The following is a 12,265-nucleotide window of genomic DNA, read 5'->3' on the forward strand; positions in this document are numbered from 1 at the left end:
TCACATGGGATAGAACTGCGAGGCAGCCTCAGACGACTGGATTTCCACCTGAGCCATCTTGAACTGGGTGCACTGCAGCCATTTGCGCAGAGCAAACGGAGGGGCTCCGGATGTCTGGCCCTGCAGACACTGGTGGTTCACACGGTTCTGGATGGCCTGGAGACGCAACTGCAGCCCCGCAGACAGATGCTGATGAAGGAAAGCATGAAAGATGACAACGTTTTATTCTGACGTCACACAATGAGTCAATAGTAAATTGCATTGTATTAATTAATCTGCACAATTTTTTTAAAGCCTTACCTTAAGGTTTGACTGAATCATGGGTAGCCACATAGGGATTAACTAGGAAAGAGTGAGAAGGGATGCATATTATGTTATGTGTTAAGGTATATATTAACCAAGTAGAAAAATACCATAATTATAGCAAACCTTGACAAAGATGGTTGAGTTGCACTCCTGCAGGGCTTCCATCAAACTAATGACATGAAGACACACCATTTCTACCATCTAAGAGAGAAAAGATCAATCAAAACATAGCTACAGTTTCTTTATCACATATGAAACTGTAATTCATCCTTACACACCACACTTTCAGGCACATTTTTTATACCTGAGCGGCCATAACTAAACAGCAGAGCGCTTACCACTTTATTGTGGGCCATAAGCTGCAGGATGCTGGGTGTAACCCGACTCCAGAACTCCAGGCCAGTGAGGATGGCGTTAGACGAAAATTCTGTCTGGTTCTGGTTCTGCAGGGACGGAGCAGCAGCCGCCTGCTCGCAGTAGATGGTCCACAGCTGGGCAAACATGAAGGCGTGGAAAAGAGAACACATGTGCAGCACCGACGTCTGGGGACGGAGATCAAGACCAAAACAGAAAAGGCCAGTGAGGAGGTTATAGATCATATTAACGAAACCTGGGGTCATTTGAAGGGAATTGTTTCTGCCACACCTTTGACTGTTCCGGAAAACCAATAAGAATGACTATTAGATGATCTGCGATGTGGGAGCCAGCATCTAGAGGGATGGGCATACAGGAGGTGGAGCCCTGGTGCAGGGCACAGTGTGTCAGGGAGCCCAAAAGCAGCCAGGACAGCTGACGAATGTGGGACACACACTCAATAAATTCTTTTGGCCTGCAGAGAAGAAACATTGATATTAAGTTTCACAAATCAGCCCACAATATATTTGATTCAATTTTATTCTCATACCTCTCATGATTATACTCAAGGTTTCACTATAAGTTAGCCTTACTAACATTTGTGTTCACCCAAGTTACATACAAACATATGTTGTCACATATCTCTGCTGGAATCTAGTCATGAAGAAGTTTTTTTCTTTTTCCTCATGGATGGATATCTTACAACCTGGAGATATGTGAGGAAATATGTTTTCATGTAATTTGGGTGGACTGACGTCTGTAGTTTTGTTATTCTTACCCTTGTTGCATGGTGGATGGAGGATGATAAAGCCAAGGAAGATAACGGACCACAGCTTTGTTATCACGGTGATTGCCTTTGCTGATCTCCATGGCTGCGACTTGTGCTAAGCCCACTTTCAGGTTCCCCCCGAAAGTGTCCTCATGCAGCGGCTGACAGCAAGCCTTCATATGGCTCTGAGTGACATATTGGGAGTAAGTAAAAGTTAAGGCTGAATAATAAGCAAGCCATGAGAAAAACAACTCCAACTACTACTTCTAAAATACTACGAAAGTTGTGGGTCATTTGAAAAACAAGACTTACTTTTAGTTTGGTTAGCGTGTGCATATCTGCAATGAAGTCCAGGAGTTCACTTATGTATTGTCTCATGCATTCCATAGCTGCTGTTGTGCACTGTGGTGAACAAAAACAGTTTATCCTTTAGGAGGAATCCCAGTGGGGAACTATCATTATTTCTCGCTGTTTTACGAGGCGGATTCTAATAAGATCCAAGCAGACATCTTATAAAGTCTTACCCCCGGCAGCGTTAAGATCATGTGCTTTTGGATGATGGTGGATTCCGCCAGCCGTGTACCAATATCTGCACAAACAAACTGAGAAATTCCACAGCAGGTTTTAGATTTGTATTCAGGATGAGACACTGTGATTTATTTGGTTCTCGGAAACTGAAATGCATGAAACTGTATTTCTTTACCTGGACCAGCAGTAACAAGTTTGTGTCAGGCAGAGGAGACTTAAACTTGAGAGCCTGCAGAAGCTCTAACACCACAATGCGGGACATGTAGAACTTATCTCTCTCCTGGATGCGAGGAAATAGAGAGTGGAGTAAATGTACTGATGCAGCAAGGCTGCCTTTTTCTATTATCACTCCCCCTTACTCATGCTGCGAGGAGAGCATAAACTCTGTAGCCTGAATAGAGGGGGAAGGACAGGCAGCGAGAGGGGAGGGAGGCGAGGCCGGGAGACAGAGAATAGACAGAGAATAGTGAAGCTGAGGAGTAGATTTAGGCCAGTCCAGATCTCTCCTCCCAGAGTCCCAGGCAGCTCAGATGAGTCTGTCAGGCTGCCTTCTCCCTCCCTGAGGATAGGCTGCTCTCTTTGTTCATCCCTTCCACACAAAGCCCAGCTGCCTGTTTACAAACCACACTGTCATCTTCTGGCTTCCACTTTGTCTCTCTCTTTCTCTATGCAGTCATGTTTGCTTATGTTAGGTGCAGGCACATGCTCCTCCGCTCTTACAGAATGCAGAGATGCGTCTGAGTCTCCCTGTGTGGCTTGTTAATGTGCATACCTGTGCTCGGCACTCTCATAATAAAGTTAATGGAGCATGTCTGTTTGGTAAATAGCAAATTATAGGCTGTTCTTAAGCTAATGCCTGTGACAAATAGTGCATGGTGTGACAAACTTAGGTAGGTCCAGAGAACATGACTTTGTGTCCTCAAAACCTGACCTCCAAAGATAACTGAGCTGCGCTTCCCAGAAACCTCTCTTCTCTAACGGCACAGGATAGGTTCCAAAAGCAATTGCTCATAGTGACTCTGGGTTTTGAAAAGCGTATATTATACAGTGAGGAATTAAAGAAGGTGTATAAAATCAATACTGCAGGAGACATAAAGCATGCAGCGTTGACAGTGGTGGAGGACTGAGGATCCATCTGGCCCAACAGTGCAGACAGCCCTGGCTCCATCTCTGTCTGAGACAGCCACTCAGAAACACACTGTCGCCCCTTGCACGCCAACTAATCATGTTAATCAATACAAGCTGACTGCCTACTTAATCATCTGTGACACATGGCCACATTTCTGTCTGACTGGAGAGTAAGGGAAGTAGGTATAGCACCATAAGAGTGATGAGTGAGAGGCCTGTGAACAGGAGCTCAACATTTTTAACACTGCAGATTAGTTTGAAAGGTTTAACTCTTTCAAGACAGCATACACATGGGATGTAAATACAGGCTTTATTCCTACATATTAAACTCTACCTACACAGAAAGATTGTATGTAAATACACTCAAGAGTACCTTGTTGAAGGCTTTGTAACACAGTCCACATAGTTCTACGAGGTAGGAGAGGCTGAACATGCCATACTGGATGACAAAACTCAGTAGCTTGGAGAAAGGCTCCAGGAGGCTCTGTAGTGTGGAAAAAGAAGAGAGAGGGTTAGACATTAAAAGGCCATAATTTGGTCATATCATTAAATTAAATTCTGATCTAGGGTGGCTTACCCGGGTTGCATTTGTAGTTGGGATTTTCAGTAGACAAATTAATATCCTCAAACTGGAATCCATGGGGCACTAATGAGACACACATATTGCAAACAAATCTTGACTATCAGTAGATTTTGAAATGCAAAAGTTGAAAAGTGCATGGTGCATAGCCATATTCCCGGACTTTAAATTTGTGTGCCGTGATAAATTGATTAGAGTACATTAATTTGACCTCCAAGGTCAACATCGCCAGAGTCAAATCAATTACATATATCCTATTGAATCCGACAAGGGCACTGCTAGATGCTTTTTTCTCCAGCCATAATCCCATTAGACCATATCAGACCATGACTAAGTGAACGGGAGAGTCGATATCTACTTTCAGAGGAAGCACAGAGGGCAGTTTTGTGAGGAAGGTCTGGAACTGGTTGCAGATGGTTGTCCACAGGTTGCTAGGAGAGTCCATGGGAAGAGCCTCCATGAAGGTGGCAATGTTGTCCAGGCAGTGCAGCATTGTGCCCCCTGCTGGTAGACTCTTCTTGTTGTTCAAACCCTAGAGGGCACAGAGGCATAAACCATAGCAGGGTTATATAATCAAATTCTATAAGCGTAGATATTTCCATTTAACTGATCATTCAGTCCTGATCAATCACAATGCTCATGATGAGAGTGGGGCTTTAAGACACTGAAGCACAAGTGATTGCTTGGATGAGCTCATGCATCAATGGGTTTCATATCAGTGCCATTTAGTTAACTTTAACAGTAACAATAACTACACTGGTGTAGAGTAAGCCAGGTTTTCTTGAATCCCCTGATGAGTTGTTGTTTTACATGGGCTTATGCTGTACATGTAGTTGTAACCAGAAAAGCTTGTGCTTTGACAAGAGCTCCTCCTGCTGGTGAAATGACTCAACACAATTGCATGAAGAAGAACAAAATCCCACCTCAAGAAGCATGTTGAGGGCAGCAACAGAACTCAATTCATTAAAATCTATCAGGGAAGATGCAAGTGTTCGCAAAAAACTTCCATCTGCAAAAAAAGAAAGATAGACTGAATTCATAAAATGTATGCGCATTAAAGCATTCAAATATGCATCTACTATAGCTTATAAAACGTAGTGGAACAAAGTCAAAACACACATAAATGAGCAGCTGGGCATGCTGTAAGTCTCTATAAAAATAATGCAGATACATTTGAAGGACTTTTGAGTAGTCAGTGTTATGAGCACACCTTTGATGTTACTCTGGAAGAGTTGGGGCAAGATGCCATTAGGGGCCAGCTGGTGAAACATACAGCGTAGGAACTGCTTTGCTACACCTGCTACATTCCCTGGGATCAACATACTGCAAAACATCAATGGACATGGGGTCACAGTTCACATTAATTATTAAACCCAGCCATAAGCACAGTGAACAGTGGTATGACGATTTCAATGCTTCATACCTCTCAGCTTGTCCAGAAAAATTGGCACTAGAAGCCAACCTGAAAGAAGTTAAAGCAGGATTAGGGCTTGAGGGGGGAATCATGAATGAGTTCTAAAACTTCATTTCAAGGTGAAGTGCTGTGTGGACGTAGATTGCAGGAGCAGTTGTACCTGCCCACAGACTGCATGATGTCAAGGAGCATTGGCGCAGCCAAATCTGGGCTGAGGTGGATGAACATGGAGAGAACCACCACTGCAAGGCCGAGAGTCTCTTCGTCGTACTCCTCCAGCACGGCCGCACAGTCCCGACACCTGGGACATCGCATATAAATAAACCAGGCAAGTCTTAAGCATTATGATCACCAGTTGTAAGACAAGTATAGCTGCTGATTGATCGATTGATTCACCTGTCAGACATTGTGGTCGGCTGCTCATCAATGAACTCTTCCGGCGCAGGGACAAACATGCTAACTGTGCTGGGTGCAGAGAGCAGACTGGTTTTTGTAGGCCCTATAGAAAATGAAGAATACCAGTGATTAAAATGAATAGAAGGCTTTTGGTAAGATCCGGGTATTAGATGTTGATGAGGAATGAGGAATATTTACTTTATTGGATTTCTGTAGATGCAATATGTTACTACTGTATGTCCATATGTCTCCTCAAGGGGTCATTACAGGATAAAGAAAAGTCTTAAGTGACTGACCCGTGTCCCAGGTGCTGATGTTGTGTGGCGCACTGGATTGGTGTTCCAGCTGTCTCTTCATTAGCTGGCTCATGGTCAGAGCTCCCAGGGAGCCGCGCTTCACTTGACGGTACTGAGCTAAAGGTCAGACACAAAAACGACACCTGGGGTGAAGTACCTACTAAGACCGTTTCAGCACTACCATCAAGTGTGTGTGTGGTTACAAAGAAATAGGTAAGACACACATGAAAAGACTATCAATATGATTTTTAAATATCAGGACAAAATTAAGTTAAGCACTTAGTCTGTTTGAGAGACTACAACATTAAACATTGTAGTCTCAACATCATTTAGACTGAAGCTATTTTGAAAAAATTATTTCTGCATTTGTCTCAGGAATTTTAATGGCTTTATGATGGGATGCCAAACAATATATATGTGTTTTTGTTGTCTTTACAAAACATATATATGAGATGACACGTAAACCATCTAAAAATGGTCAATTATGGCCCTCATAATGATACCACAACATTCAAATTGAATGAGGTTTAATAGGGGGCTAAGAAGCAAAGTATTTGGATCCTACTTGATACTGAAGAGCGGTGGCTTGTTTCAGGCATAGCAGCTTCGAGCGTTGGGGCCGAGGCAGATTCTCGTGGCTTTTCCAATGTAGACAGAACTTTGTGATCTGCAAGGCAATATGGGTAAATAATGTGCGGGGCTTTGGCATCACAATATATGCTATTTTATAAGATATGGACATTCAGTAGTAATAAGCACTACTTTTGCTAAAATTAGGGAATTACGGTTGTAGCAATTTCTGTGAAGTTTAGTGTTTTGTTTCCCGCACCACCAGTTTTAAATTTAGAAAATCACAGTTTGCAGTTTGATCTTTGGTTTTGTTCCTCTACTTCTGTTATGTGAAGTCATATTACATAGTTTCACAGCTTCTGATGTGTGCTGTAAAACCTCTGAAGCTTTAGGATGACAGGAAAGGAGGAGCGAATACATACATAGAAACAAACAACAGGACACTACACAGCTGGACTGGATGGTTAAATACAAATGCAGATGTTCAGAGTACACTTATATTAAAAAAACTTTAAGGAGTAAACCCATGTGTTGGCAATATTCATCTCTATACGAAAAGCATGTATCCTTTACATATATAGTGTCTATTGTCAAATGCTTACTCTCACTGCCATTGGCTTCCATTTTATTTGGAATCAATCAGTAGTCTTTAGTTGAATTGTGCTATCCATCACAGTGAACATTAAGCCTGTATTATTTTAAGTCAATGCTGTATTGTCAATATGTAGTAATGTAAATAAAGTGCAGATTGCCGAGAAAATCAGTTTGGAACCTAAGCTGTGAGGAGGTCAGTGATTAAGTCATGAGTGAGGCCATGACGTGAACTCGGACCTGAAGTCTAGATGATTTATAGTAAATGCGCTTGTATTTGGAAAGAAGAATAATAGTATGGTCCTTTAAGTTTAGTGAAAATGATTGTAGGTTAAATGGTTCCACCACAATGTTACAAAAAGAATGACCTTTATCCATCCTTCCTTCTTACCAGTTTCTGTGGTCTGCTCACCACTCAGCTTGTCGAACATATTGAACGTGATGTCCAGGTATTCCCTCTGGATGGCACTAACCGCTATCTTCCTCTGCTTCCGCTGTCGAGGAACAATCTGGATTTTAAACTCTGCCTCATCATTGTCGTCTGCGTGGTCAGGTTTTTGGTCGCTGTCCACTTCATCACCCATGTCGTCATCCTCTTCATCATCCCCATCCTCTTCTTCATCGTTGCTATCACTCTTGCTTTTTTCTGGTGAGGAAAGAGGCTCTGCTTTGTCTTCTGGGATGTCCAAGAAAATTGACCGACCAGAGGGACTGGTCCCCGGTCCAATCCCGGTCTTTACCTCATCACACATGTCATCTAGGGAGGTGTCAGGGACATGTGGTGTCTTCCTCAGCAGGTCTCTCTTCTGCTTCAGGGTCATCGGGCTTTCATGTCCGACATTTTCCAGTTGGTCAGAAAAGTCCAGAGAGGCGCTAGGAGTCACGCGGTTTGGCTTCTTTGCCACAAACAGTTGCTCCGCACCTCCTACTCCCACCAGCAGGTCTAGCGTCTTCATGTCACTAGAACAGTCCTCAACACTCACCTGCACCACAGGAGACAGTCGCAAAGTCTTGCTGCTAGCAGGGGAAGCAGAGAACTTAGGACTCCCGTTGAACTTGGAAGCTATGATGGCGGTAAGGTCAAACTCCTCGTCGCTCTCTACGATCCTCAGAGGAGGCAACGGTTCAAACACCAAGGAGTCGCTGTCAGACATGGAGAGCAGTGAGTGTTTTTCTGGAATGGAGGTGCAGTCAGAGGAGAGGTCAATGAGGTCTTGGTCCTCCTTCCCCTGAGCTGATCCTCCTAGTGACCTCAGGTCCAACTTGTCCTCACAGGTTTCCATGCAGCTAAGGCGGACCTCTGGGATGACAGGCTTGGAACCCCGCCGGTCCAGTGCATCACTGCCCTCCACCCGAACCGAAGAGCCATCAGATGATCCTTTGCCAAGATGCTTGCCGTGCCTCGTTGCTGAGGATGGAGGCAGAATCATCGGTGGTGCCTGCATGTCACAGCGATCAATGCAGGATTTACGTCTGTGTTCGTCCAGATTGAAAAGGATGGAGTCAGTGTTGGAAATGTCCAGAGACTTCTGCTTGTGCATGGCCTGCAACCGCTTCTTCCTGGTGCTTTCCTCCCTCACACAGTGCAGAATGCTGTCCTGAAGGGCGCTGGCTTCACGATACTCAGACAGCTCAATTTCACCTAATACACAAAAATGAGACTCAGATAAAGTGAGACTTTCCTTCAATCGCAAAAATATGTTCTGCTGTTATACTATGAAAGCCTCTGCTTCTTACTTTTCTTGGCATTCAGCTCTACCGGCTGATACTTCACAGATTTGCCACCGCCAATCCTCTTCAGGCGGGCAAAGAAGGTCTGTGACTCCTTGTTAGCAGCACCAGTCGGCGTGTCATGGACGTCTGACTCATCAAATACACTGTCCTCTTCTAAGATGGAGAATTTTTTTCTACATCAGTGCTGCATTTAAGAGGCAAACAAATACCCGCAGAACGATACATTCACAGGGAAGACTGTCATTTAATCCCAGCTTGACATTATAACCTGCACAGACGTTTTTTCTTCTAAATTGTTGTCCTAATTTGCAGTCATAAATGATATCCTCTGTAAGAAGTTACACCTAAAATCAGCAATTGAAAAAGCTATTCATCCGACTAGGCGTTTTAGAAGTCTGGTGTTGATATCAAAAACATACTCTAATTTGATTCACCTTTTTCTTTCTCGCTGTAGCGGCTCATGTTAGAGTTGTCGCTGTAAAGTGGTCCTGCTGTAGCGTGGGGACGACAGCTGTGATACTGGGCATTCAGTGTGTTGATGGTAATGTGGATCAGATGGAGGACAACTTTACTCCCATCCATGTCTCTGTAAGGGTACTTCGATGCATAGAAATATATTATAAGCTTGAAAGCAAGAAAATATGTAACAGCAAGAGACTGAAAAAAACAAATCATCTAGGAAACTGAAAGAATAATCCATGCAAATAAATCCCGTTAACATACAGTAATAATACCTTATATAGGATAACTAGTAGGGCTTTGAGCCACATCTGTCTGATGTGTGGCTTCAAGGCCCAGAGAGAGCATCGAGGCGGCTGCTGAAAATAGTGCCTCAGCTGGGGACACGTGCAGTACTTCAACACCTGGACCACCAGGGGGAGCAGCTGCTTCCCCAAACCAATATTGTAGTCCATCACCTGAAAGAGACAGTTAAATTCCTCAGCATTCATGTTATACTGCCATATTCTTCTTAATGTTCTATTGAAAATACCAGTTAATCTGTAGCTGCAGTCACAGAATACCCCAAAAATGCAAAAAGATCTTATGTCAATTACTTGTGCAATGCCAGCGATGAAGGCATTGAAGCAGGTAGAGGTGCGCATCTTCTGAGGTGCAATCATGAAGCAGCCTTCCTGTTGGTCATAGCCAAGCAGCACGTACAGGTGACGCTTCACTGTGTTGAAGGCCTTGGCACTGCCAATGTCGGCCTCGGCGCTGCTCTGGTCTTTAGCCATAAATTTCATGAGCACCATGATGAGCTGGTGAACCGTCTGGTGGTCGATGCCTGCGTCCTCAGGAAGCAGGTCTCTGATGACAGTGTCGTCCTCAGGAGACGGGGTCTGGCCTACAAGAGGGACTGAAGCGTCAGGGTTAAAGTGTCCAAGGAAACATGCTGCAGACAGAGGAGAAGATGGGCAGAGGAAAGGATGCTGGACCGGCGGGGTAACAACACAGGGGTGGGAGGAGTCAACTCATCCTGCCCACTTCTGTCAAGACAGGCAGAGACATCATCATGCAATACACATACATCAGTGCAATGTGTTTATGGAGTATGTAAACAGGGAAAACACAAACAAGACCAGCTCACTGTTAGCAAGAGTGTTGCAATTGTATGATATTTCAAGTCAATTTTATGTATATATACCCTGGGTCAGAATTGGTGTTAACAGGATGAAAAAACAATGACTGTGAGCAAACATTGCTTGACATGTTTTCTGAGTGGCGTTATTGCTAATCATTGCTGCATTCTCCTCCAATATGATGTGATTATGAAGACTAATGTTTCAGATTTAGGTTGTTATTTACCTGGCAGGACTTTCTCTATCATATCTCCCAGTGTCGGGGCAGAGTGCTCTTGCCTCGTAAGCCTTAGGGCTAAAAACCACATAGGAACACAATTTAGGAGAATGTACAGGGGCGGTAGTACAGGACACATGTGTGAGCTCCATCGTCCCCCAACACATGTGCACACACACACACACACACACACACATAAACACACAAAGAAAAACATACTATATGGTCTCGATAGAGTGTAAAATCCAAGTTTTTTGAAGAAGTAGGTCTAATCACAAATATGAAATCTGAGCTTTTGAAGCCAACACAAGTAGCATCTCCATAATACTTCAAAAGACAGCTTTCTGTGCAGAGCCAAATATAAAATTAATGACATGGTTGGGAGTTCCTCCTTTATTAACACAAAGCAGTATTTAGATGTTGAAGTGTGATGAACATTGGGAGCAAAGAAGCGAGAGAAACATTAGGACAATGGGTCAAATTTGGTCAAATAGTATTTGCAAATAAGAAAGTATTTAATTTCACCCACAAAGCATAGGAAATGGGCAATGGTCCCCACATTAGGACAATGCAGACAGTGTCGGGTGCTTCTCTACGAAGTGATAATATATTGATTTAAGACAAAGTCATGGATTGAACCTGTAATTTCAAGTCAAACAAAGCACCTATGAGGCATTTAAAGTAGTAAACACTGTTCGACCACAGACTGAATGAAAGTGACACAGGTTGAGATTCAACTTAGACTGATCAGTGCTACTCACGGATTCGGTTGCTCAGTGACTCAGGGAGTGAAAATGCTCGTTTAGACTCTGTTGGGCCTCCCTTCACACTGTCACGGAGGGAACGCACACTCTTCTGCCGATTCCTGGCAAAGCGGGCACGTCGTATTTTCCACATCGCCGCATCACTGAGGTTGGCTACATTGGTTCGCACAGCTGTGATGGCTGTCAAAAGAAGGATTATAAAATAAAACACAATTAGGCTGTAAGTTTTACGTTGTGTGCACAGCAGGTGGAGCAGCTGTAAAAACTCTGAATGAGGAAATAGTAGCTACATACTAGTAGGGAAAGGGAACTCCTTGTTGCAGTCCAGGTGTAATTGAGCCTCTAGAGATAATGTTTCAAAGCGGTTGACAAAGAACTCCCAGCTCAGCGCGGGGATGTCTTTCTTCAGGAAGTGCAGCAGCAGGAGCTTGCTGAGGATAATAGGCCGATCCCTCACAACAGTGTCAAACTGGAAATCCAGGCACAGGCATAACCCCTGTATAACACACACATGTAAATATACGGCGGAACATAAATATATATATGCAGCATTTAAATCAAATAAGTATCCGACTTTAATTGGGGCCTAACAACCTGCAGGGCTGGCCTCTTGATGGTGTCCAGCAGCAGTCTGGCTCGGGTGGCCACAGCTGGGTTCACGTCCTCCACAGAGGCCAGTAAGCAGCAGAAAGAGTGAGCCAAGGAATACTTCAGCAAGTGGTTTTTTGTCACCGCGCCGATATCCAGGAATCGACACAGGACCGCTACCTTCTCCACTGGGAATTGTCATGAGAATATAAAGTGGACAGGAACATCATCAGCGACACAGACTGATTGCATAATAAAAAGAGACAACTAAGGTCCTGCATGTCTGGCCATAATTACCTAGATATAAGAATCAGCTATGAGGTCATTGATGAAGTTAAGTTAATGTATTACTTAGCTACTATTTCTAAGTCATCATATTTTTCTTAACATAATGCACGGGTGTGTCAAAATGTATTATTTGTAAACTAACTGAGAAATGGAATAATCAAT

At 43.6% G+C, this 12,265-nt stretch overlaps 1 protein-coding gene across 1 annotated transcript in view; it reads right to left on the minus strand.

Moving 5' to 3' along the window:
* Nucleotides 1-12,265, minus strand: part of LOC117751583 (protein unc-79 homolog) — a 30,366-nt gene continuing 18,101 nt past the window's right edge. Inside the window, 28 exon segments of the mRNA XM_034563511.1 lie at nucleotides 1-189; nucleotides 301-342; nucleotides 430-507; nucleotides 645-848; nucleotides 952-1,135; nucleotides 1,439-1,614; nucleotides 1,742-1,831; nucleotides 1,954-2,031; nucleotides 2,133-2,237; nucleotides 3,459-3,569; nucleotides 3,663-3,731; nucleotides 4,024-4,197; nucleotides 4,589-4,674; nucleotides 4,876-4,988; nucleotides 5,089-5,127; nucleotides 5,240-5,380; nucleotides 5,476-5,578; nucleotides 5,706-5,888; nucleotides 6,337-6,438; nucleotides 7,324-7,459; nucleotides 7,505-8,574; nucleotides 8,670-8,819; nucleotides 9,101-9,263; nucleotides 9,401-9,583; nucleotides 9,722-10,011; nucleotides 11,225-11,407; nucleotides 11,522-11,723; nucleotides 11,822-12,003. Coding sequence (XP_034419402.1) covers nucleotides 1-189; nucleotides 301-342; nucleotides 430-507; nucleotides 645-848; nucleotides 952-1,135; nucleotides 1,439-1,614; nucleotides 1,742-1,831; nucleotides 1,954-2,031; nucleotides 2,133-2,237; nucleotides 3,459-3,569; nucleotides 3,663-3,731; nucleotides 4,024-4,197; nucleotides 4,589-4,674; nucleotides 4,876-4,988; nucleotides 5,089-5,127; nucleotides 5,240-5,380; nucleotides 5,476-5,578; nucleotides 5,706-5,888; nucleotides 6,337-6,438; nucleotides 7,324-7,459; nucleotides 7,505-8,574; nucleotides 8,670-8,819; nucleotides 9,101-9,263; nucleotides 9,401-9,583; nucleotides 9,722-10,011; nucleotides 11,225-11,407; nucleotides 11,522-11,723; nucleotides 11,822-12,003 — 4,826 coding nt within the window.

This window comes from Cyclopterus lumpus, chromosome 22, assembly GCF_009769545.1.
Source record: "Cyclopterus lumpus isolate fCycLum1 chromosome 22, fCycLum1.pri, whole genome shotgun sequence".
NCBI lineage: Eukaryota > Metazoa > Chordata > Actinopteri > Perciformes > Cyclopteridae > Cyclopterus > Cyclopterus lumpus.